This window comes from Scatophagus argus, chromosome 14 (assembly GCF_020382885.2).
Source record: "Scatophagus argus isolate fScaArg1 chromosome 14, fScaArg1.pri, whole genome shotgun sequence".
Classification (NCBI taxonomy): domain Eukaryota; kingdom Metazoa; phylum Chordata; class Actinopteri; family Scatophagidae; genus Scatophagus; species Scatophagus argus.
Genome location: NC_058506.1, coordinates 735,746 through 762,838, shown reverse-complemented (window position 1 = coordinate 762,838; position 27,093 = coordinate 735,746). Strand labels below are relative to the sequence as shown.

Below are 27,093 nucleotides of genomic sequence, written 5' to 3'. Positions count from 1 at the left end.
ACCCTCAGCAACAATGACTTAATAACCATTTTAATGACAAGATTTTAATGATCAGAGACAAAATTCAACACCTACTGACCTCAGCCGGTACTGATCTACCTTCAAATGCTGGAGCCTTAAAAACAGCAGTAGAACCAGATAATTACCTTGACTGCTTTTATCCCATTGACCCACATCAGCTAAATGTATTCATATTTTCAACTAAACCAACAACATGCCTCTTAGACCCCATCCTAACTAAGCTGCTAAAAGAAGTTTTACCCTTACTTAGCACCTCTCTATTAGATATGATAAGTCTGTCCCTAATAACAGGCTATGTACCCCAGTCCTTTAAAGTAGCTGTAGTCAAACCTCTCCTTAAAAAACACACACTTGACCCAGAGGTTTTAAGAAACTATAAACCAATATCTAACCTTCCATTTCTCTCCAAGATCACTTGAGAGAACAGTCGTCAATCAGATACGTGACTTCCTAAATAGTAACAGTTTATTTGAGAATTTCATTTTCAATCTGGCTTTAGAGCTCATCATAGCACAGAGTTGGCATTGGTCAAAGTCACAAATGACCCTCTACTTGCATCAGACGAAGGACTTATCTCTGTACTTGTACTGTTAGAAATAATGTTGAAATAATTGTTCTGGGCCCTAAACACCTTAAAAACAAATTATCCTCTAACTCTAGATGGCTTAACTGTGGCCTCAAGCTCCACTGTAAGGAATTTAAGCTATTTTCGATCAGGACATGTCCTGTAACCCACACATAAATTTGGCACATTCTGAGTCAAATAGATGCAGAAAAATTTGTCCATGCTTTTATTACTTCCAGGCTGGATTATTGTAACTATTTTTTATCAGGTTGCCTCAGTAAGTCTCTAAAGACTCTCTAGCTAATCCAGAACACTGCTGCACAATTACTCAAAAGAACCAGCATTAGAGATTGTATTTCTGGCTTCTCTACATTGGCTGCCTGTAAAATCCAGTATAAAGTTTAAAATTCTTCTCCTCACATATAAAGCCCTAAACGGCCAGGCACCATAATATCTTCAAGAGTTGATAGTACCCGATTATTCCACCAGTGCTTTACGTTCCAAAGATGCAGGGTTACTTGTGGTTTCAAGAGTCTTCAAAAGTAGATCGGGAACCAGAGCCTTTACAGAACCTGTACTTAATAATGATCAAAAGTCACCCTTTTATTAATACGTACGTATTAATACGTATTAATTACGTATTACATAAACCTGTCTGCAGTACCAAAGCTTCTCTGAGTTGGGAGGCAGACTGCTAATTAGGGAACTACTCTGACAGAAATGATACCATAAAAATAAGCAGAATATAAAGTGGCAAAAAGTGCTATAGGTGCACTAAAATAGACCTTCCTTGTTTGTGTTTTCAAATGTCCTATAAAGGAAGAAAATAAACACCGCCAAAATGTTATTGCATACATTCAGTTTTTAAATTAGATCAAACATAAGCTTACTATCTTCCATGTCATTAACAAGTAATCCTCTTACCACTTTGGCACAGGTCTTGGACATAGCCACCTCCATAGCTTCCATGCTGCTTTCACTAGGTGAACCGAACACATCCATTGGTTCCTCCTCCTCCTGCTCCCGCATCTTCAGACTATTTGCCACAGACTGAATTGCCCATATCCATATCTCCCTGAGAAGTAAAAAGTCCAAAAATGATTGGGCAAGCTTTTCATAGTCTGATACAGTAAAATCACTTCAAACATTATCACCATAGTTTGACTCAAGCCTTGTGAAACTAGAATTACTGCCTTTCAGTTGTATGCCTCAGCACAGTCAAGTTGCAGTCCATATCCATGTCTCTCCAGATTCACATAATGTATGTAGTTCAAGACGGAGATCTTCATCACACTGTGCAAAGCCAATGACCTGAAGCTCAATATCAGCAAAACCAATAAGCTTGTGGTGGTGTACAACGGTTCAAATATGGGTGTTGTTGCGAAGAAGCTACAAATTCTAAAATGTGAGTGATCACACATCTTCCCAACCCAGCAGCACAGAATATCTGTACAGTCAGTACAATTTCAAAGTTGGGAACCCAAAATTTGTGTTCGGATTTAAATAATAATACAGTAAACAGTATATGAAATATGGTCACAACCTCCCCTTCTGTTCCTGAGTTACAGTGTTAAATAATGTACAAAAGAAGTGTTTTTGCAGCTTTATGATGTTACAGAGAAGTTGACCTTTGACCTCTTCGATGTAGACATTTTTGTGAATTCTTCTCATAATTATTGCAAGAATTCTTGAGTTAAGGCAAAAAAACATGTTGACCACCAAAATGTAATCAGTTCAAGATGAACTTTGTGCCAAATTTGAAATTTTTCCCTCAAGGCATTCTTGAGACATCACATTCACGAAAATGGAACAGACAGACAGGCAATTCAAAATCGTAATGCTTCCGGCCATGTCAAAATGCAGGGTATAATAGGGGCAGCTTACTTGATTTAATATTTAATCATGTTCTTACCTCTCCTCATTGCTGTCTACATGAAACGTGCGTTCAATGACAGTAGTCCACTGTAGGCAACGGATGACAAACGTGTTGGGCCGGGGTCTTTCAGTCTTCATTAATTGGCATTCTATGAAATACAAAATTAAGAACAGTGTTCACAGGAAGCTGCTTAGGACTTACACTGAGGCTAGAACCATAAGAAATTCAAAGAACCCAAAAAAGTAGAAAGCAAAGGTTATCATTAAAAGGCCATTGTTTAAAGTTATGTAATACCATCTGAAGGACTGACCTGCCACTGAGAAGTTGTTGAGTGGTGGTGAAGTCTGGTCATTTAAATCGGGCTTCTCCTTGTAACCGATGAAGGAACCGTCACTTTTCAGGATGAAATACCTGGGCCTCCATGTTTTTATATATTCACCTGGGACAGAAAAAGATCAGTCAATCAATAGGAACATCAATGCTATTTTTAGAGGAGTTTAACATTTTACATGTCGATCAAATTCAACCATTTATAACATTTGTAGTTGGAAGCCTTTCTTTCACACTGTGAATTACCTAGGGGTACCCTATAATAGTAAACCAAACCAATGAAGGAAAAAAGTGTCTTAGCTAACCAAGTTAGTTGCAGAAAAAAGATCCCTCAAATTCTATTCGAGAGCTGCGCTTTGCTTGTTAAGGCCTGAGTGCTCATGAGGAGTGGCACTGAATTGTACAACTGCCTTTTACTTCATCAAATGCGGCCTGTAAGACCGACAAAGGCCACAACAAGAGAATACATTAGTATGGAGGTGATTTACAGCAGCTCTAATTAGGACTCTGACTACAGAGATGATAAAGACACTCAAACCAATTTATGATACACGAATCATTTTATGATTCATGATATAATATGATTCCCCCTAAAAGATATATTTTTGGGGAATCATATTATATTCAATTTAAATAATGAAATAATTATTAGACATGTACAACGACCATTCGACCGACAGTTTAACTAATGATACTAATCACCTAGAAATCCTAAGTCAGGGGCAGTCATAGAATTATTAGTATTACAATAACTTACCTCTTTTGTGGAGCCAGCCCTCTCTGACAATATTAACTTCATTCATGTTGAGAGATGACTTGCAGAGAGGGTTGGGAACAGGAGGTTAGGGAGGGGAACAGTGAATTTCTCGCTAGGCCTGTTCAAGTCTCAGTCACAGCTAACAGCCCCTGCTGAATGAATCAAACAGTACAGAAGAAATAGGACCATCTTCAAACACTTCATTTTAGACCAATGATACAATGATATAGCATAACAATGCAACCAAACACTCCAATAAGATAATAATAAAAACACTCCAGACTACACTCTGTGTTTCTACCCAGGTGAAGCATTTGACATCATGAGAGCAACAGCATGCTGCACAACTTCTTCTTAGCGCCATCATTAAAGGAGGATACCATCACCTTTCCCAGTGCAGTGTGTCAATGCTGTGCTTGTCAAGTCAATGAAAGCAATTTGAGTTTGCATTAGCAGCTCTGTAATTAAATTCCTGGCTGACAGCCAATAATATAAATGTCTCATCATCATTCATGCCAAGGAAAAATATTTAAATATCCTAAATAAATAAATAAACCAATAAGGCAAAACCATACAACAAATCAACAACTGCAACACTGCACCCAATTTTTCCCTGCTAATCATTCTGCAACCACAGAGGCTAAAATGTTAGTGGCATTCTTATGTAATCAAACACATCTTAACTTAACGGACAATATCTATTTCAAAATGAATTATTGAGGTAATAAATCATTAAGATATTTACAATAAGGAACGTCCAATGAGACATGGGTAAGTTGTTTATTTTTTTGTCTTTTTTTTTTTTTTTAACAGTGAGTGTTTTGTGTGACATGCAGAGGCTTCATGACATAACGCTGCATTACGCTGGAAGCTTCATTACATTCAGTGCATTTTACTTCCAGGGTTAATTAAATGTGTCCAAGATGCATAAATATTTATGAAATAATTTACTCCTGAATGATAATGTTGGCTAGCAAATGGTTAAATGCTAACGTTAGCTTTATAAAAGAGAAGCTAATGGTTGATGATTGGTTGATAAATGGATGATTTATACTATCTTTTCTCTTTCCAGGTGCTGATCAATCAGGAAGCAGTGAAATTATAACAATCTGTGAATCTGTGATTCACTATGTTTCAAGGAAAACAGCAGTGTAACATCAGAGGAAAATTGCTGCCCTGTGAATATGGTCTAAGATATTTTTTGAAATTTCCCAAGCTAGCAAAAGGCACAGTCAAGTTAGGGTCCGTGTCCACACAGCGTTTTTGTCTGCAACTCCACACTCTTTTTCAGAGAACCAATCATATATTGGATGAGGCAGGACTTGTCATCAGTAGCCTTGGTAAGTACAGAAACAGTGTAGACCTTTGTACACAACATAAACTGAAAAGCCCATCTGTGAGAGCAGATCGTTCAGACACTGAATGTTCCTCGTGTGTACTGTGCTTTTATAACCCTAGTTGTAAGCTTGTTGTTCTGTACAGTTCTGTGCAGGGGTCGCATTAATCTAATATTTCCATCATAGACTGAATTTTTTAAATGATGACAAGAAAACCGTGAAGGCTGTCCGTCATTTTAACGGATTGGAAAATTAAAGGCTAACGTTTAGTCATTTACATGTAACACCATCCATGACATAAAAAGTAATTGCATGGTTCAAGTTGTTCTGTATATTAAATGTTGTTGCGATTGCCTGTCAAAATAATGGACACAGAGGAAATTTAATGCAACCTCTGGTTCTGTGTTAGATACCTAAGTTAGATACCTAGCTAATGACGATCAAAATCTATATGAAACATTTTTTTACTCTCACTACAGTGCTTCATCCCACCACTTTTCTGCCAGGGAAAAAATGCAACAAGAACACAGGTCCTAAACCTTCCGACCCATTAGATTTATAATATAGTGAATTATAAATGAAACAACCACAAAGTCACCTGTTTCTTGCAGTAGATGGCCTAACTAACTTGCAAAAAATATAATTTGTTAACACTGCCCCTTACTAAGTGAAGTCAGATAATTTGAAGGATGAACAAGCTGAATAAAGTTGAAATAGTTGGAAAAAAACATGATCACACATCACATCTCTTTAAAAGCAACTGCAATTCATAATCTATATTGTGATTTTTTTTTTCTCAATTTTGAAATACTGACAGCGTGACTGCAACAATAGTTATAGTCTGCTGAAAATATTTGAAAGAATAAACTACCCTACTTCTAGTATTTAAACTTGTATTTCATTTTAAGTCAACTTAATTCTTCACCTTATTTTAGTGTTAACTCACAAATTACTTTAATCTGCTCACCTCACTTTTCTCTTCTGTTCTCTTTCCACCTCTAGTTTCTTTGTCGCACCCCATCTCATTCTTTCTTTTTCCTTGTGTATTCTCTGTTTTTCTTTTTCAAACAGCAGTATGTTTTATAGTTGCCAACAAAACACAACAAACTTTTATATATTGTTCTTTTTTCACAACAGTTCCTTTTCACAATGGCAAATGATTCCCATGTGGGGAAGGTTTGTTGTTGACGGCTATGGCCTATGACTACTGAAACAATCTACACCAATGTGGCACTATTAAATGGCGTTCCATCACTTTCAAGCCTAAAATAATGGCACGAGTAGAATTACAATAAATGAGACAATGACCACTAATTAATCAATCACAGATGGTGTTGTTCTCTCAAATAGATAAAACAATTACAATCACTAAAATGGCTTGCCAAACGTATGGAAGCCATTAATATACCTCTATTACCCCGCTAAAAAAGAAACATATAATGCAAAAGAGACTAGCACCATGGTATAATACTGAGGTTCACATATTAAAGCAAAATGCACAAAAAAATGGCATTCCCCCTAACTCACATAATCTCGCTCAATCTGGCAAGACAGCCTTAGATCATATAGGAAGGCCCTACGGACTGCCAGAGCAGCCTATTACTCAAAGTCAATTGAGCATTATCAAGCTTCTCTACTGTGGAACCATCTTCCGCCCCCCAGTCATGCTGCTATAGACTTAGACTGCCGGGGGATCTCCCACGATGCACTGAGCCCTCTTTTCCTCTCCTTTTCTTTCTGCACACATTCATGTCCTATTAATGCATGTTACTAACTCAACTTCGTCTTCGTAGTCCTTGTGCTTTCTTGTCTCACGGTTTTCTATGAATCGTGGCTGGACCTCCTGCTGAGGTTCTCCTTGAAACCTACTACAATTACTACTGTTTGGTCATAATTTAATTCTCTTACTACTCTGTACAGCTACTCTCATTATTCTTGTTACTAATATTGTTATCATAATCACCATAGTACATTCTGTATACTTCATCATTATCTATAGCTCCAATACTTCTGGTATTATTGCTGTTACTATGCATTTCTGTTCATGTGACCATCTCCCCCATCAGCCCAACCTGTCAAGGCAGATGGCTGCCCACCTAGATCCAGGGTCTGCTCCGAGGTTTCTGCCTTCTAAAAGGCTAAAAGGCAGTTTTTCTTCGTCACAGTCACCAAGTGCTTGCTCATGGGTGAATGTTGGGTTCTTTGTATTACAACATTTTTAAAGAGTATTGTGTAGACCTACCCTATTTGGAAAGTTTCATGAGATAAATTTTGTAAATTGGCAATATATAAATAAACTGAATTGAAATGAAGACAAACAAGGATGGAAACACAAGCAATCTGTACAAATGATCACGTACAGGTGGAGAAATGGACTGGCTCTTATTTCACCTATTGTTGCCCAGGTATGTTACGCATGCTGGCAGTCTGGAGGCTGCGCCCAAAGTTAACTACATTGAACTAATTTGGGAATAGATCACTTGGTTTCAAAATTAAAAAGAACCATTAGCCAGCTGATTGTTATGGGTCCATTCATGAATTCAGTCTGAAATGATCAGAGCACCATCTTGAACTTTTGTTAATAAATTCAGACTAGAGTGTTTGGTAATTTGGGGGCTGCAGGCAAACTACACATTAAATATACTGGCAAAGAAAAGGTCCTGCATTTAATTTTATTTTATTTATAGGAGTGAGAGGTTTTATCAGAACAATACTTACATTAACTTAACATCCATTCAAAGTGGAGTTTTCATTTTATTTATGTGCAGGTACAATAAACTAATTCACTCTTCCCTCTACTACCACTTATTCAAGTCATGCCCACAATCCCTTCACAATGGCATCTAGTGGTGGAGTTCATTTCAACATAATGCATAAAAATAAACTCATGTTAATTCTGTTTTGTTGTCCCTTAAAAATATCAAAAAGAACTGTAAGAGTAGCATTAAAGTACAGTATCAATAATCCATATTGGTAAGAGTAGTAGCACTGTAAAATCCTAATGAACGATATCTATCCTTAGTCATGCCATGACAGTTAGTTTTCTGAGGGAAGATGTGTTTGAATAAGCTGATACATCATACGTTGTATACAGAGAGAATGCCCCTCCTGTAGTCATCACAGTCACTTACCAATGGATCTGGCATAATAGTACCGGATCTCTGAGGACTAGAGCATACCCAATAGTGAGACAGTAAGTGAATATCGCAAAGAGAACTTTGGGTTTTGCACTTTTGCTTGGACGAAACAAGCTATTTGAAGATGTCATCATCAGAACTAGCATTTTCCCCTATGTTTCTCACATTTCATATACCAGTTAAAAGTTGGGATGCTGTATAAAACATAACAGAATGTGATCATTCCTAATCCTTTTTGACACAAACTGGATTAAAAACCATACTAGGTTAATATTTGTAACATCTTACTTCACTGATTCTTTTAAGTGCGTTATAAACAAATGTTATATTCTAAATTCAGTGGTAGCAACACGTTTCAAAAAAGTTTGAACAGGGGCAACAAAAGACTGAGGAAGATGTGTACTGCTGAAAAAATACCAGTTCCACAAATAAACAGGTTAATCGGTAACGGGTGATAAAGTTGGTATGAGAGGGGCATCCTCAAAAGATTCAGTCATTTACAAGCAAGGATGGGGAGAGATTAAAACTACATGGGATCAAGAAGCCTTGGTAAAACCACCGTTGGTTAAAACAGTTTGTCGGCAAAAAATTGAAAAACAAATGAAAACAAAAGCCGTACAAATATTCTCTCATTTCGTCTATTAAGATGATGACAGACTGTTTCTACAGCTAGCTCTCAAACTACAGCCAGCTTGACTCACCCAATAAGCTTCCAGTCAGTAAAAACCTTTTCATACTTGCAGTGCAGGGCCAGAAAACGATGACGTAAGGGTGAAAGAGTGTCATCCAGCAGTCAAAATATTTGTACAGATTCATATCCTCAGAGATAATAAACCACTACTTACTTTTTTCCCCACATAGCAAACTGATCAGATAAAAGAATCAACAAAGATTCTGATCAATAAGCAGAATCAGTCAGCAAATGGCACAAAGTGGTCTCAAACTAGCTTACCACCATAGCACACAAAGCTTGTACTATCTTAGCAAGAAGTATCCAGCCTAGTCCTTACAAAATGGACCAAACGCAAGTCAATATTACGATTTGACGTAGCAGTAAATCACTATGATTACTAATTAAGATGAAGGCCAGTATGTTAATTATGGCCCTGGCTCTGTAATGTCTAGGTATTATGTAACTAGGTTAGCTAAGTTTTAACCACAGAAAATAGAATGCTCCAGTCAATTTGTGAAAGGTTGAGCTTCATATTATTATGATGATAGTCACGGTGATCAAACACAACTACTCTTCTCACAGTAATGCGTAAATTACCCCAGAAAACAAAACGCCAGGTAGTGCAAGTAGCCTAAAAGCACCAATCCAGTACAGCAAGTATATTCAGTTTAGTTTTACTGCAATGAGTATGGTTAGCAAGTGTGACTAACAGATAACTAACAGTGTTAGTTTGTAAGACTGGTTACTGTACATTTATTTACTACACTGAAGGGCTGCCCTGCACCTGCAGACCCTACTCACTGCAATCAATAAACAGCTGTTTGTTCATTTTTAGGGACCTGATTATTCACAAATGCTTTTTAACAAAGCATTCTTAACCAATTACTCGATTAATCATTGCAATAAGTCGCAGAATACTCAATCACTAAAATAATTTATAGCCCTAGTGGACTCCTCTGGGGGTCACAATTCATCCTAATGATTAGCAGCCAATCATTATATTTTTTTATTCTGGTTGTTTTTATATTTATATAGTGTTGTTTTATATTTATAGTATTTGCATATTTTGCAGGTTATTGGGCTTATACCAGGACCAGGAAAACTAAATTCGTTCCACCTCATGTTTCTACATGTGTGAAATGACAATAAAGCTCCTTGAAACCTTGAAGATAAACTTGTCTGGTAATACAGGAGTCTGTATGTCTGCATAGTGAGATTAATCTAGTATCAGTTCTCTGAGACATGAGAAAGATAGCTCACCGACCATCCTGCTTGCGTGAAGCAAAGAAGAGGTGTTCTTATCTTGCATCATCTCTTCATCAGGGAGAGGGTATCTCTCCTTTTGATGCAGTCGTCACAACTGCCTGTAACAGTAATGGCCTTCTGAAGACTATGCAGACAGACATTCCCACAGAGAGATACCTTACTCATGTTAACAGAGATCTGGGGTTTTCTCTGTAACCTTAAGATATTCCTTAATTTATTCAATTTCAGTTCACTTCAGTTTATTTATATAGCGCCAATTCATAAAGGTTTTCTCATGACACTTTCCAATTAGAGCAGGTATAGATGAAACTCTTTAATTAAATTTTGTAACAGAGACATTCCTTCATGAGCAAGCACGTGGTGACAGCGGCGAGGAAAAACGTTCTTATTCAATTCCATATTATTAAGCTGTCTAATGTATATACTAAAGCTGTCTAATGGTGACAACTACTGTTGTCAAAAAGTCTAAAATCAAGTTATTTCTAGCACCTCTGAAGTCCACTCTTAAAAGAATTTAGCATTTCAGCCAATTCTACTCATGGACATAAAAATGTAAAGCTGATCATGTTTATCTACATAATTTAACCACACATGAATATAACTAACGCATGGATTGGCGCAGGTCACATTTCGTTTCGCATACATAAAACACACTGTAAATCAGTTCCCACTGTCCAACACAGTCCAAACAGTATGCTATCCAAACAGTACGAATCTCAACTGGAATTCGAGCGATTAAATATTAAAGACCTATGGTGTATCGTACCGCATGAGTTAGAAAAACTACAATAAATGTAATTTCCGACAGGCGAACACTTTTATCCCAAGTTTCGTGTGTGATCTTGAACAGAGAAATGTATCTAACTGACGCCTAACGTTATTTTAATTTATGGGCTTAGCAAAGAGCTCAACTAAATTAATAACGTATAAAGAATCCTTAAGAAATCGCAAAAGTGGTTCAATGGTTACCAGTAAGAAGACAGTATTACAATAAAATACAGCTAATCTCGTTGTTGTTATTGGCTGTTATCTAGCCTGCAGTTTTACATTGGTTAGCAGTAGTTAGCGATATGCTAACATTGGTAAACTAAGTTTCAACGAACTTTTACAGAAGATTAGGTTAGTAAAGTAAGCCTATTTAACTTAACTGATCCAACCAACAGATGACAGTGAATCTATATTTACTAACCACAATTGAATACTCCTCAGTTTCAAAGAATTTAGCACGCTAACCTGCATACCATCTAAATAAGAAATAACACTGATTTGCTCATTTATTTAAGTTAGAGCTCAATATTAAATATCAAGTTTGTGTTACAGCCAAAAAGACGCACGCATGTTTCGATACTAGTTCAATACTAGTTTACCACTGCTGAGCTATCTAAATGTTTCTGACAAATGTCTGACCACTGTAAGATGGAAATGTTCGTTTATTATTCGTAAACGCTACCGATCGCCTTCTTGTAGTTAAAGTGAGTGGTGCATGTTAGCCTTGCTAATAGCGAGGTAACAGTTAACGTTAGTCAAATAACTATTCGCTATTACAACTGTTCATCACAGACTCCTCAACTTACTTCTTAATCCGATTCATTTTACATTTAGTCATAAAACAACAAGACTTAACCCACATTTTCCGACTTTAAACCACGTTGCTCTCGTTTCAATGCAGTTTTGACAGGCTAGATCCAGCGTAGGCCATCCACCCAGGAAAACACCGGAGACTCTCTTCTTCTTTGTATTGATACATGGTCGCTGATCTCTGGACACACACTGCCATCTGCAGGAACGTCGGCGCAAATTCAGCTCAAATTAGTCAATGCTGTGCATCTATGACCGCGATCATCTTTAATTTACACAGTATATTAACTGTGGGACAAGTCATATTTCTTAAATAATACGCTACAACTGAAGATTAAGGTCTTTTTGAGTTTTGCCTTGGAAAAAAATCACTCAGGAAACAAGTAGCTATGGATTGAGTCTATCTGATTACATATAAGTTGATTTATTTGTACAGACTCTTATATACTTATCTGTATCATGTCCCCCCTTAACTCTATGGACTACTTTTACTTGCCCCCTCAATGTGGGGATCAATAAAGCTTTACCTTATCTTCTTCTGTTGACATCTTCTTCCTTTCTCCGCTATCTAACTTAGCCTACTGCATTAGGAGGATGCCGAGAAGCAGCATTTTGTCACACCACGTGAGTATGAAATTTTAGTTCTGTCTGCTTCTGATAGCTGGCTGTACAAGCCTGAATGGTAACAATATGTATTATTTGTCTACACAAAGACAACCTAAAATTTGTTCTCTTAACATTATAGTTGCACCAACTCAACAAAATGTCTTTTGAGCAGTGGGCCTAACAAATGTTTGAACAAAATGCACTACACAGTTTTCAAAAATGGGAGATAATAAATAAATCAGGAACAGCCTCAACTCAGCTTTTAGATTAAAAGGTGAGGTGTTTCTCACACATTAATTGATCCATCCTTCATATACCGCTTATCAGGCAGAACCATAGGGGACTGGAGACTATCCCAGCTGACAACAGAAGTGGGCTCCATTATGGACTGGTCATGAGTCAATCACAGGGACAAAACACAAACATCCAATTTCCAATTTGAGCAGGTCTAGACTCTTTAATTAAATTGTAAATAGAGAGAGCCCAACATTCCCCCTTGAGCAAGCACTTGGCGACAGTGGCGAGGAAAAACTGCCTTTTAGAAGGCAGAAACCTCGGAGCAGACCCCGGCTCAAGATGGGCCATCCGCTTTGACTGGTTGGGTTGAGAGAGAGAGAGAGAGAGAGAGAGAGAGAGAGAGAGAGAGAGAGAGAGAGCAAGAGAAAGAGAGAGAGAGAGCAAGGGAGAGAGGCAGAGGGGGTGGGGTGTGAGAGAAGGAGCACACAAGCAGAGATGCATAGCAGCAGTAATAATACCAGAAGTAATCGGAAATGTAGATAATGATAATGACAATGAAGTATACAGAAGGTACTATGGTGATTTTGATAACAATAGTAGTAACAATAATGGTAGTAGCTGTACTGAGTTGTAACAGATTTAAATCAGATTATGACTAAACAGTAGTAATCGCAGTAGGTTTTGAGCAGGACGACAGCAGGACCGCAGCAGGAGGTCCAGTCATGATCGATAGGAATCTGCGGGACAAGAAAGCACAGGGACTCCAGGGAAGAGGTTGAGTTAGTAATATGCATTAATGGGACATGAATGTGTGCAGAAGGAGAGGGAGAGGAAGAAAGAGCTCAGTGCGTCATGGGAGGGCCCCCGGTAGTCTAAGTCTATAGCAGCATAACTAGGGGCCGGCCTAGGCCGGCCCTAACTATAAGCTTTATCAAACAGGAAAGTTTTTAGTCTACTCTTAAATATAGAGAGGGTGTCCGCCTCCCGGACCGAAACCAGAAGATGGTTCCATAGTAGAGGATCTTGATAACTAAAGGCTCTGGTTCCCAATCTACTTTTGAGGACTCTAGGAACCACAAGTAGCCCTGCATTTTGGGAATGCAAAGTTCTGGTGGGATAATAGGGTACTATTAAGTGAACCAGCAGGACATGAACCCTTCAGAGGGAAAGCTGCGTAAGAAGGTGGTTCAGTAAAGTGTATTCCAAAGTTGCACATAATCAGAATAAGAATCAATACTTTACTGATCCCTGGAGAAAACTGGGTAAACGTTGTCCCTTAGTAGAAGATGTGTCAGGTGTTAAAGTGATAAGAACAGATATGACACATAATCTTAGCCAAAAGGCCAAGAAGCAATCATTGTTTTTGTTATTTTTATTTATTTATTTAATAATATATATGTCAGCCTATGCCCATCATGCCAGTATGTACCACAAAGGAAATATGACAGTAAGGAGGAAGTAGGATGTTCCACTGAAGCAGAAGATGACTGAAGTTAAATGGTGAAGCAGTTAAAGACATAAACAAATTTTATTATTCAGTACAATGTGTCTCAATCTCAGAAGCAAGAAAAAGTGACAGAGGCTAACTGTTGCATGTACTGTACTGACTAACAAGAAATTGTAGTACAGAAATGCCAGTTTTATTTTGCAAAACAGCAGTTTTGCAGTAGGGGGGTGGGGGGTGGGGCTGGGGGGGTGGTAAATTGCCTGAGCGCTGCATGATGATACATTCACATCTGATCCATTTTTAAGTTTTTCAGGAGTCTTCACCTTTAGGCTGTTCACTTCGCAGCTCCTGGATAAGTGCTAGAAGAGAAGACAGAGTGATACAGGAATAACACAAATGTTTCAATTTATAAATGCATCATATAGTTTTATAAGTTGACTTAATGACATTGGATGTTGACCAAATTAGAACTCACCTTTAATAATCTCATCCTTCACCTTATGAAGTTCTTTTGTCACTTCTTCAAGAATTTCCTTCAAGCATACAGATAAATGTTTTTTACTTTTGCTGGACAAATTCCACAGTATAGTTGAAGTAACTATTTTAGTAAAAAGACTTATGTGATAACTTGGCACAGTAGTGGCATCCTGGAGAGAAAGTTATGACTGTGCCATACACAGGAAATTATGCGGGTTTTGATTTACTGAATGTTAAAATTCTGCTATGAAAAAGTCTTTACTGTTATCAATTGAGTTGCAGGATGTTTTGCAGACTGTTGTTATATGTTCAAACAGAGATGAAAGAACCAACCTGTTTTATTCGTTCCATATCAGTATCACTTCCTGCATCCTCTGAGTTCTTCTTTGCCACTTTCATCCTAAGATTAAAAAGATACATGTTTACCCTTAGCCAATAAAGACTCAAGGACATTTCTTTTGCATGACAGAGCTGTCCAGCACAAACTGCGCAGTCAGTTTCAAACAGAAATAACAAAAGCACTGCATGTGTTTTAAATGTCTTAGTGGAGGAAGAGAAAGAGGGAAACAAAGTGGCTTCTTCAGAAACTATGGTGGGAAAGCTAGCTAACACTAGACTGCATTACTGGCTTTACAAAATTAAATAACATCAATATTATATGAAAAATGTGCCTTATTTTTAGATTTGTTGAAAAACTGATGCTAACTTGAGTAGCTGTTTTTTATTTGTAACCATCTGCAGGAGTTTAAAGAGTAGGAAAAGGTCTATTTGGGATGGGAATGGGATTTAAAAGTTGAATAAAACTCACTGTAAGAAAGATGTGAAACATTACAAGGTTTGAACTGAGTATAGCTTAAAGTACAAATGAGTTGACAAAAGTTAGAAAGAGTGAATAGTTGGAAAATTAGGAGAGGAATGCAGGGTGCAAAATATAGTGTAAGTTAGTGAGATGAGTTGCATTGCTTCACTAATGGCCAGCAACTAAAGAGCACTCCTTGAATAACGGCACGTTGAACTACTTCCAAAATGTCCAGTTCTGCTTACACTGACTGAATTTTGTGTAACAAGAGGAGAAATTAGTGATGTTTGTGCACATTTCTTGTCCAAACACAACATTTCTTGGAAAGACCAATGCTAACACTCATTACTGCTGTGTTATTCAGACTTCATGAAACTCACATAGCTTATGCTCAATCCATGAGGAAATTAAACTAATGAATGCAGTTGCAGAGCGTCACAAAGGCAACATGTTGCATTAATCTGAAGACTGAAGGTCACCATGGCAGCTTGCTATAATTAAAGCTTCAGGCAGAAACCACCAAATATCGAGAGCTCTTTTTTGTTTTAGTCATTTGCAAGCAACACACCATGGACAAAAACAGCAGTGATATCAGCGTTGAGCTCAATTCACTTTCTCATACTGTAGGCCGCATATAAATCAAAGAGCATGAGGAGAGGAGAGGAGACGACCTTGGTGGCAGATGTGGACAGAGGGGGGGCTAATACCTGTAGGTTGTGGAAGAGTTGGAGGAAGGAGTAATGGCGGAGCTGGAACTTGGGCTGGAGTCCCTTTGATTGTTGGTTGATGATTTAGACCTGTTTCAAAAACATGCAGATCCATTATCTCTCTTTGAATTTGCATTAATTGTTCATGGGAGATTGTTATTTGGCAGCAAACGCGATAACTGTGGAAAATAATGTAATGCAATGAACCTGTGGACTAAGAACGGTTGATTGATCATGCTCTTACCTTGAGATGGTGACAGATTTCTCCTTGGGCTTTTCATTAATATCTGATGAAATATGATTTTTGCATTATTAAAGAACATGACGATATGACAAAATTAAATGTTTTTGTAGTGTCTCCCATGCTATGTGGAGGTGTAAAAAAATTAAGATATGTTAATATCTAAAATATGAATGTTTTTCTCAAATAAGCCAAAGAAGTTCACCATTTGGTTGTTGAAAAAGAATAGACACTTAAGTAACACATGGTAACACATTTTTTTTTCTCATTATTATAGACTGGAGTCTGACAAAAAGACACTTAAACAGTGAAAACCCATTTAATGGCTGCATTACAGTCCTGCATGAGGAATGTGAATGTGGCATTACTCACCTCCTGATCCTGAGAATTTTGATGGTGAGGAGTCAGAATTATCCTGTCATTATATACAGACATTCCAAAGTTATCCTCCATTCATATCTTAAATCATATTGCTCCCTACAAATATTACAGAATAATGGGAAGAAATACTGTAATCATAAAATCAATGTCCAACTTACATTGCGAGGATCTACCTTTTTGGCAACAGGATTATCAGCGGCTTTCCTCCTATTGAAAACAGTTATGTTGAAGAAACTCCCCACTATCAGATAATTGCAGACACACCTATTTTCTATGTTTCTAATGCTTACCTCCTAGCAAGGATTGCACTCATTTCTCCCATGAGATCACCTCCTCCACCTCCACCAGCTGAAGATGCTGGTTTAGGGGCTGGGGCTGCTTCTCCCTCATCCTGGGTACACAAAACACACGAGTTACAATGTTCAAAGGAATTTGTTCCAATGAGAACAAGGACACCAAAATCATCCATCATTTGTACAAAGCTTCATCTTTATGTACCATCATGCAGTAGAGTAAGTCTGAATTTGGGTAATTGCATTGGAGAAGTACACAAAAGCAGAAAATACATACTGTATATAGACCTTACCTTGACTGTTTTGCGCAGTTTGGCTCCTGCTAGACCTGCAGCCAGACTGTTTCCCCCTCCACCTGCACCACCTCCACTTCCTCCAGCAGGGGGTGGTGGTGGTGCAGGTGGAACCATGCCCCCAGGAGGAGGAGGTGGTGGTGGAGGTGCAGGTGGGCACGGTCCAGAGGAAGGAGGTGGGCCTGGAGGTGGTGGGGCAGCTGGTGGGGCAGCAGGTGGAGTTGGAGGAGCAGGAGGGGCAGGAGGGGCAGATGCAGAGGCTTGCCTGTCTCTCTCGAGACGCTCCTTCTCCTGCTGTTCCTGTCTCTGACGTGCTAGTCTGGACAGAGAACGGCAAATAATTCACAGCAATATGTTGCCGTTGATGTGAAAACAAGGCAGCTTTCCAATGAGATAATTTTGCTTGGAATTTTGAAGACCAAGCATAAAAGCCAAGTAGGTTATGAGCCTCTCAAATGAGCAAATTGTCAGATAAAGATTGCGTGTACTTTTTTATCGTATTTTTGACTGCTGTTTGGAAAAAACAAGCATCTAAGAATATTAACTTGTGATTTAGGAAAATTGCATAAACATTAGTATGAGCCTTATTATCATTTATAATGAACAGTACCTTTTCTGGTGTTCCATTTCCTGTGCAGTGGGTTCATTCTGAGCTGGGCCTGAGCAAAAACATCATTGTTGGGTATAACTGGGAAGTGTGATCAACAACAATGGCTATTTAATGAAAAGGATGAAGTAGGTGGGTTGTAGTCCAGGAAAAACCAACTTCAACTTTAGCTTCACACTGATTTTGATTTTGATTAACTGAAAACAGATGTGATTTTAGATTACAGTGATGGTTGGGTTACATCACATTACATTTGTTTGCTGACTGGAAAAAATAGATGACTTTTGTTTTAAATTGATCACAAAACTCCACATATTGCTAGATCATGTCATCACAGACAGGTTAATTATCAGAACAAGACTACACAAGACAACAGTCAAGGTGCAATTTACATCCATGCCTGTCCATATATCATGTCTCTCATATAATGCAATGAGGACTTTGAAAGAATTTAATGAAAGGTAATAAGTGTAGTTTTTAGTGAAATGGAAGTCATTATACTGACATGTATGATTCCAGTCATTTCCAGTGATAAACATGCTGTCCTCACTTTTAACTATTTCAGTTGAGACTATTTTTTATAGATGAGTACAGAGGACTGACAGAGAGCTTCATCATGTGGTGCAGTAACAATCAACTGAAGCTCAATAGCAGCCCAGCCAAAGAGCTTGTTGTGAACTATTGCTGTATGCCTATTAGTGGGTACATTAATTGAGAAAAAAGATTCCTTGTTTGTGTTTACATGCTGACCTAAAAATATTCTAAAATTCTAAAGTAATGATGATGATGCTTCACACGCATCTTCAACCCAGCAGCACAGAAAATCTTCATTTTCACAGTTTTAGTGTGGACACCCAAGACTGGTCATCTGTTCAGTATCTGACCAAATATCAAATATGGTCACAATCTGTCCATATGAGCACATGCAGTAATATTTATCTGGGTTTGCACATTATATTATCATTTGTTATCTCATTTGCAGTGTTATTTATCTGTTTGCACACAGTCTTTTGCTGTTGGCACCTTATTTGCACTGTTACTGGAACTTTAACAGTGTCACTGCACTGCACAAGAATTTTTATAATAAACTGAAAAGACTTTAAAGCAAGAAGTTTTCAGACATTATTGCTTGTGTAAATGGCATGGTCTCACAGAGGACTTCTTATGGCTCAAGTAGTTGGTATAAAGTTTCATATATTGCTACTGAACTACAATATTTATTATCACCATCAGGCAGAGTTTTCATTAACTTTCTTTGTAAAGTGCAGGCCTGGTGTTTGTCGTCATATGAGCAAGTAACAGGTGAGGAGATTTTCCTGTGACTGACATATCAATGACATGTTAAGGATAAATATAAATAAGCAGAGGAAGATTAGCAGCCATTCATTTTATTTTCAGAAAACCACCACCGACACCAGTCTGAAAATGCCCTGAACACACCAACATGTGTCGGGTGATTGCGTTGAAAGTGATGTTTGGTCGTCTCACAGCTGCTATCCAGGTCATTCGGTGTGTCCTTGTTAGCTCACAGATCCGAGTTCCTTGGTTTTGTTTCCACGTTGGAAATGAGAAAAATCTCACCCCATCGATTTTTTACCGAAGCGATCACGTAAACGATTGTGGCAGTTAACAACACAGCACGTTTTAACTGGTTAAAAAAACCAAAAATAACGTGGATTAAATATTGTGACTGATTTGTTTCATTGCACTGTAACATAGATATTTTGGTGTTCATTTTATATTTCTGTGTTTATAGTATTCAGTAGGTTAGATAGTGATTTTAGACAGTTGTCTAGGCCTCATCACTTCATCATTTTATCCTATTAAACATTTGCATGAAATTTTGTCACAGCATAGGAATTCTGCATTTACTGACCTTTGACCTTTGACCAAAATCTATTCAGTTCATCTTTAAGTCCAAGTAAAAGTTTGGTCCAAATTTTAAGAAATTCTCTCAAAGCATTTCTGAAATATATCATTCACAGAAATGTGATGAATAGACTGATGGACAGATAAATAGTCATACTACTCGAAGACAAAATGCCTCTAGCCATAGCTGTCACCAATGTGAAGGCAAAACAATTGCAAAATCCATTATTATTATTTCAGGCTAGTTTAGCTGTTTAAAAAACATAGGCTTTCATTTGGATTTATGACACTATGTAGATATTACAGCATGAGCAACATAGAAAAACACTGCCTGACCTGGATATGTTATGACTTTTTATTATATTTATTATATATACACACACACATATATATATACATATATATATATATGTATATATATATATATATATATGTATATATATATATATATATATGTCCGAGAGGGCTGAAATTTCATCTGTGCTGTATGTCGTGCATGTACAGCATATTTGACAATAAAGTTGACTTGACTTGACTTGACTTGAAATGCTTTGTTTACCTGTGTCCATCGGTGCACTGAGAGCCTCTAATGCATGCATCATGGAGTTAGCAAAACAAGCAGCATCCTCTTTACTGCCAAAGTTCAGTCCCCACACCTGTTTGAGATCACGCCACTGGTGGAAGTTTGGTGTTGCTTGATTATACTTCATCCCTTTGATAATGGGACAATTGATCACCACCTACCATGAACAGGATGCACAGGATAATGACTGTATTGCAGAGTACATAATGCAGTTCAGTAGAACAGAAGCCACACGGTTTGATTTAAATATATGACCTTTAAGAATTTATATTTGCTTGAATTTTGTTTTATTCTGAGTTGTAATATGTATTGTGAGGATTATTTGTGAAATAAGCGGGCAGCACGGTGATGCAGTGGTTAGCACTGCTGCCTCACAGCAAGAGGGCTTCCTAGGCCCAATCTGGGTGTTTCTGATTGTGCCTGAGTGGGTTTTGCTCAGGGTACTCTGGTTTCCTCCCACAGTCCCCAAAATATGCTCATTAGGTTAACGGGCTACTCTACATTCCTGTGAATGACTGGCGACCAGTTCAGGGTGTACTCTTGGATAGGCTCCAGCCTATAGATAGATAGAAAATGGATGGATGGATGGTGTAATAAGTCTGTATGATTGGAATAGAATACAATGCAACTGAAATCCACTAGAAGGTGACAATGACTCCACAAAATTATGCAGCAGTCTCTCTTGATCGTAATTCTGCAAAGCTGAAATCTGTTCTATGGACTTTCAGAAACTGTAACCATACTGCCAAATTGAATTGCTGGGTTTGTCATTCTATAGTGTTAAGTTCACAGTTCATGCAATTTTGAGTCTGTGACATTCAACCAGAGTTGTACAACCAGAACCTGATTATTTGCTGGTCTGTGTCTGTGCACACTTATCTTGTACCTGCTGGTCAGCCTGCATTTTGCGGCCCACCACTCTGAATGTGTTGGTCGTTGGGTTGTGATAAATCTGGACGCGGCTGAAGGAAGGACTGTCAGATCCTGCTGGCACCCATCGCTTGTTGGTGTCGTCATACAACATGACTGTTGCTCTCACCTGGCAGACACTGGACTCACTGTTGGAGGGAGAAATGATGAGATGCAGAGTACTTAAAAAGATAACAGAGTGGAAGGGTATGGACAACAACAAGAGTGTAGTTTGAGATGTGGTGTAGATATGGGCATCTAGATATGGACATCAAGCTATAAAGATGTAACCAGTGAATACTCAGATTTAGTCCCTAGTTTCGAAGCTGAGTGTTCAGTGCTTCTGTGTTTCGACTACTTCGCCTTCACTTACTTCAGTGTGTGTCAGTACAGGCACGGGATAGACAATTTTAAACATTTTTTTTTTTATTTGATGCACAGATCAACTTAATCAACAGACAAGGACATTGATTTTTTTATGTTCAACTCCAACATTGTTTATGGTGAAAGCATGGTTAAGGTTCAGCTGCAGCAGTAACAACACCTCCAATATAGATGTGAATCCTTGGATATTGGTTTAAAAAAACAGATGAAAATCCTTTATTTTAATATAATTTAATTTGAGCATTATCAGCCTCTTTTCATTTTCTATGCATTTGCCAGTCATCAAATAAATGTAATGAAGTGAAAGTATAAAGTAGAACGAAATTAAAATAATGGTGTAAAGTACAAGTCCCTCCTAATTGTAACTGAGTAAAAATAATTGGTAGCATTCACTGTAAAATAACTAGACAAAGATGTTTTATTAAATTTTTTTTGAGGATTATACAATTAAAACATATATTTAGTATAGGATATTGTATATATATTATATATGCAACTGGGTGTCATGCATTTTATTATTCTGAATGTTCTCAGACAAATTTCAGAAAACAGAAAAAAGAGGTACATTTGCAGCACTCTATGGGGCAATGTTATTTTCAGTCTGCTTGTTGCAAGGTCTGTCGCCTGTGAGAAATCTTTACTTCCTGCTGAAAAGGTTTTTATGTTTTGACCACTTCCTGTGCTCAGTACAATGCTACCTAATATGGACTACATTATGTTACATGTCGTGTTATATACCAACTTCTCAAAATTGCTAGCCTTCAAAATGTTTTTTAGGATTTAATAACAAGCTCTGTCCACAGCAAACAGATACACATACTTCAGCAGTGATATTTTAATTTTATGGGTGACAACTGTAAAAGAGAACACCTGTTATAAGCTTTGCACACTTCCTGTAGTCAGAACTAAAAAGAGTGCAAAGCAAAATCAAGTTGATAGTTGAAGCAGCACTGTTTTCTAACCCTAATCCTTTTCAGGTTATTCCTGCATGAGATGTTAAAACGAGTTGAAAAAAATAACCTTTTTGATTGGATTGACATTATCACTGCTAGTAGAAGATTACTCACCCCATATTACAGCTGTAGATAATATCCAAAGTTTCACTTGCTGTTTAACAATCTGCTTTTTCTCGTAAACTTGAATGGCTTCCTCTCCCTCTCACAAGTGTATTTGCTGTTTATTCAGTCAAACCTGCTGTCATTCTTGCCTGCACCGCTCTGTCACTCTTTCCCGTGACACTGTTTAACACTAACCACTTGCACTTCTGTCTTTCTATTCTCATTTCCTAGACTGTTTTTTTCTCTCTCTTCCTGTTCTCTGCTCCTTCACTCAATCTTTTAAGTTCTAGTTTTCACACCTTGTCTTTTTCTGTCTCCTTGTGGCAACTGCTCTGATTTCTGCCCTCTTTTTCTTTTTCCTTCTTTTCATTTGAAGAGGTTTTATTTGTTTGTTTGTTTTTTGGGGGGTAGACTTTCAGTTGACTTCTGCTAACAAACAGTTATCACTTGTTTGTATTGCTTTATAATTACTTTGTTAGTTGAATTATTAAATAGCAGCAGTATAGATTCATATTTCCGACTGAACGTTTTAAAATAGACAGTATTAGATGTATGTGAAGTATATGTACAGTTTGCAGTAGCTGCATCAGGGGTAGTAAAGGGAAGGTTAGGGGTAGTGAAAGCCACATCAAAATGTCATCCCAAAAAGATGGAACTTCCAAAGTATTAAAATAGCTCCTTCTTGATGTTTGACTGATGAATATATATATATATATATATAAAATATATAGTTACAAAAGTTTTTTGCATGTTCAAAGTGAAATGACATTTGTGGCTGTATTTAGAACATCAAATGGACTGAACAAGGTGGTCAAGTTTACCCCTAAGTCTCTTTCACAGTTGCATTCCATTTCCTCCTAGATGTGCAAAGAAAGAAGAACTCTGAACTTGCTTCTGAGGATCTGAATAAAAATTAGTTCAGAAGAATGAGGAACACAAATGTACAAAATTTACAAATTGTAATCTGGCCTCATATGATAATCAGGTATTTCAAAGTGCTGTGAATGAATGCCTTCATCTTGACTAAGATTGAGTGTGTATGTGTACAAAATTGACACCTTGTCACTTATCTAAGTGTTGTTCATTTCCTCTTACCTCTCACAGTCACTCTGTAGTTCCCCATTCTCCTAATGCCTTTATACGGGCGTGAAGACAATCTGCAGCAGTACACTGTAAAATCACCTTCATACATTATACAATATGGAGTTATGAAAAAGTGAAGAAATTCATCAAAAAAATAAAACAAATTCATACTGTCTTCCTCGAGCTTGGGTCCTCTACCAGAGGCCTGGGAGTTTGTAGGTTCTGCGCAGTATCTTAGCTGTTCCTAGGACTGTACTCTTCTGGACAGAGGCCACTTATTTTGTATCTGAAATCTGCTGAAGCCACTCCTTCAGTCTGGGAGTCACAGCCCCCAGTGCCATGATTACCAATGTCACCAATGTTGCCTTTACTCTCAACATCTTTTCTTGCTTTTGTTTGATGTTGCTGTCACTTGCAATTGCTCCATCTATCACCACTGCCTTCTGTTGTTAGTCGACCACCACAGTGTTTGGCTGGCTCCCCATCAACGTTTTCTCAGTCTGGATCTGGAAGTCCCACAGAATCTTACCTTGGTCATTCTCAGCCACTTTAGGAAGTGTCTTCCATTCTGACCTTAGGACTTCCAGCCCATACTCAGTACCTCCTCATCATTGCCAGGTATCTGCTGCCTCAGGTATTCACTTAGCAGTACATCTTTGGGGGGCATCTTCCTGATGTATTCCTGGATATTTGTTGTTTCATCCTGGACAGTGGCTCTGACATTCACTAGTCCTCGACCTCCCTTGTTCTGCTTAGTGTACAGTGCACTTGGGGTGAAACACTCCATGCATCGTGAGGAGCTTCTTTGTCTTGATATCAGTGTCCTGATTTGGCCGGCTTATTATACCAGTAGGGTGTCTGATGACTGGCAGGGCATATGTGTTGATGGCTTGGGCCATGTTCTTCTCATTCAACTGACTTCTCAAGACCTCCCTCCCTCTGTGTATGTATTTGACTGTGGCTGAATTTCTTGTGGCCTCCTCATGGTTTCCATTTGCCTGCAGGATCATAAGGTATTTGTAACTGTCCTGAACATCTGTAACATCCTGGTGATGTGAATCAGTGAGTCAATGTTTTGCTCACTCTTGGGATACAGCTTGCTGTTATCCATGTAGAGGAGGTGGCTGATGGTTGTTCCCCTTTGGAACTGGTATCTGTAGCCACTCTTTGTGATAATCTGGTTGAGGGGTTTCAGGCCTATGTAGAATAGCAGCAGGAGAGTGCATCGCCTTGGTATATGCTGCACTTGATGATAACTTGTGCAGTTGGTTTTCAGTTGACTTGTAGAGTTGTCTTTCATTCATGGGGTTTGTTTTGGGTCTCTCTAAAAATCAAACAAAAGAGTCTAGACCTGATCTAATTGGAAATTGTCTTGAGACAACTGTTGTTGCCATGTACCGCTATGATGTCTGACACAAGCTTCCATGTTGTGCGGAGGCAGATTTTGGGGAAGTTGCTGGATGGAATTTCTCCATTCCAATCTTTCATGATGAGGACTCTCCTTCCTTGGGTTACCCACTTTGGATTAGTCTCATCCATCAGCAGCTGGTTCATTTGTGCTGCTAGGTGCAGTTAGCTTCTTCAGAAGGCGTGGCTCATATCAAGGCCTGGTGCTGTACAGCTCTTCATGCCTGACACAATTTGTTGGATATCTGCCATTGTGATGGTTATTGGGTCTTGTTCTGGGAGATTGCTGTGGTCTGCTCTTAGATCCACTAGCCACTGAGCATTGATGTCATGTGAAGCCTCCTTCATCCATTTGTTTTTCCAGTACTATTCAGTCTCAGCCAGGGGTGGATCTGTTCTCATGTAATCGCCCTGCCACTGGGGGCATACATTTGGATGGTTTGGTGGAGAATGTCTTACTTGTTTTCCTAACTTCTGCTTCTAGTGTGTATCTCTTCAGGCAGTCAGCCAGACCTGTGAATCTTTGGTTGGCAGTCTCCACTGCCTCAGGTGTAGACTTCATCGGTAGGGCTTTCTTCAGCATGCCTTTCTGTAGTCTCGACTGACCAGCCTCCTCTCCCCTGGGAGATAGTGCTCTTAGTTTCTTACAGTGGTAACCTTGTAGTTAAGCATCTCAAGGATTACTCTTGCTTGTGCAACAGCTCATTAGTATCCCCAACACATGGCATTTTGTTGCGAAGGTAAAGTTGTGGGAGAAACGGCAGCGGACGACAGATTGTGGTAGCAACAGCGCGTTTTGAGTTTTGAGAGATTTGTGATATTTAGCATGTCTGGAGTGTATAGTTAGTATATAGTGGAGAGTGTTTAATGTGTAGTTTAGTCGTTTTCTGTTTTTTTGGAGTGACACAAATAACTTGTGGTGTATTTTATTGTGACACCTGATTGTGTTGTAAACAGTTGTAAATAGCTGTACAAAAAAACGCCTGAGGCATTTACTACATTTTGAGGTGAATAGTTGTAAATAACATGCTGATTTTATATTTTTTGTGATTTTTTTTGTTGTGCTGAAAAAAATGATACCAAACAAGGAAAAGGTAAACCATTTTTAAGCTGAAATCTAAAGATAAAATCAAAAGTAGTAAAAACACACAATTATACACATGACTCCAGAGGGTTAATTTCTGATAGTAGACACATCATTGGGCATTACACCTCAAGGTAAGATCTCTGGGGCCTGTTGTGGCGGCAATCCCTGAACCTGTGCATGTTGGCCTCCAGCAGGGCTGCCCTTTGTCACCGGTTCTGTTCATTATTTTTATGGACGGGATTTCTAGGCACAGCCTGGGGCTGGAGGGTGTCTGGTTTGGGAACCACAGGATTTCATCTCTGCTTTTTGCAGATGATGTTGTCCTGTTGGCTTCTTCGAGCCAGGACCTTCAGCATACGCTGGGGTAGTTTGCAGCTGAGTGTAATGCGACTGGGATGAGAATCAGCACCTCCAAATCCGAGGCCATGGTTCTTCACCAGAAAAAAGGTAGTCTGCCCCCTCCAGGTTGGAGGAGAGTTCCTGCTTCAAGTGGAGGAGTTTAAGTATCTCTGGGTCTTGTTCATGAGTGGGAGGCGGATCGGTACAGCGACTGCAGTAATGCAGTTGTTGTATCGGTCCGTTGTGGTAAAGAGGGAGCTGAGCCGTAAAGTGAAGGTTTCAATTTACCAGTCAATCTACGTGCCTACTTTGAACTTAGGGTCATGACCGAAAGAATGAGATCTCGGAACCAAGATGGCGGCGCGCGGTAGTGCAGCGGCTTCTCACGCTCCCAGGTTTAAGCCCTTTTTTTGTAGTTTTTGTGCTGGTCTGAAGGCCAACTCTACTTGTTTCGGTTGTCTAAACCAACGAATAAGGTACAGCCGAGCCGAACTCTTTAAAATAAGGGACGGCTCGAACACTATGACCACTACAACAACAACAACAACAACAACGGCCTCACACCAACTCAGAGCTTCGCTGGGTAGACTGCAGCTGCTAAGAACACCGGACTGGCGTAGCAGGCTACACCGGACGGAGGGCAAGAGGAAGTGGTGTGCGCGGAAGCAGAAGAGGGGCAAAAGGGGCGGCCTGTTAGCTAGGCTAAAGGCTAATGCCGGGAGATCACCGATCCCGTCCCTGTTCCT

The 27,093-nt window shown here is 38.7% G+C and overlaps 2 protein-coding genes and 1 non-coding gene across 5 annotated transcripts in view; all 3 read right to left on the bottom strand.

The window, feature by feature from the left end:
* LOC124070155 (RAC-beta serine/threonine-protein kinase-like) overlaps nucleotides 1–11,702 on the bottom strand; it is a 30,646-nt gene extending 18,944 nt beyond the window's left edge. The window contains exons 1-5 of one of the 3 annotated variants that reach the window (XM_046409749.1): nucleotides 11,591–11,702; nucleotides 3,550–3,701; nucleotides 2,773–2,901; nucleotides 2,499–2,610; nucleotides 1,511–1,661 (exon numbers count right to left, since the gene is read on the bottom strand). In XM_046409749.1, coding sequence (XP_046265705.1) covers nucleotides 1,511–1,661; nucleotides 2,499–2,610; nucleotides 2,773–2,901; nucleotides 3,550–3,595 — 438 coding nt within the window. In that variant the 5' untranslated portion in view covers nucleotides 3,596–3,701; nucleotides 11,591–11,702. The remainder of the gene's footprint in view (nucleotides 1–1,510; nucleotides 1,662–2,498; nucleotides 2,611–2,772; nucleotides 2,902–3,549; nucleotides 3,702–11,590) is intronic. The other 2 variants (XM_046409746.1, XM_046409747.1) reach the window with 2 other exon arrangements.
* A 1,846-nt stretch (nucleotides 11,703–13,548) lies between these two features.
* Nucleotides 13,549–13,738, bottom strand: LOC124071320. The gene has a single exon (XR_006845327.1). It is a non-coding gene; the product is annotated as a U2 spliceosomal RNA (small nuclear RNA).
* Nucleotides 13,739–13,740: 2 nt separating this feature from the next.
* On the bottom strand, nucleotides 13,741–22,682 carry LOC124071097 (vasodilator-stimulated phosphoprotein-like). The gene is made up of 13 exons (XM_046411533.1): nucleotides 22,441–22,682; nucleotides 20,967–21,138; nucleotides 20,057–20,237; nucleotides 17,632–17,680; nucleotides 17,022–17,340; nucleotides 16,726–16,826; nucleotides 16,594–16,642; nucleotides 16,427–16,469; nucleotides 16,058–16,100; nucleotides 15,814–15,903; nucleotides 14,641–14,707; nucleotides 14,306–14,363; nucleotides 13,741–14,189 (listed from the first exon to the last, which is right to left on the bottom strand). The coding sequence occupies exons 1-13, from the start codon at nucleotides 22,443–22,445 to the stop codon at nucleotides 14,140–14,142; spliced, it is 1,227 nt and encodes a 408-aa protein (XP_046267489.1). The 5' UTR covers nucleotides 22,446–22,682; the 3' UTR covers nucleotides 13,741–14,139.
* Between the last annotated feature and the right edge of the window lie 4,411 nt (nucleotides 22,683–27,093).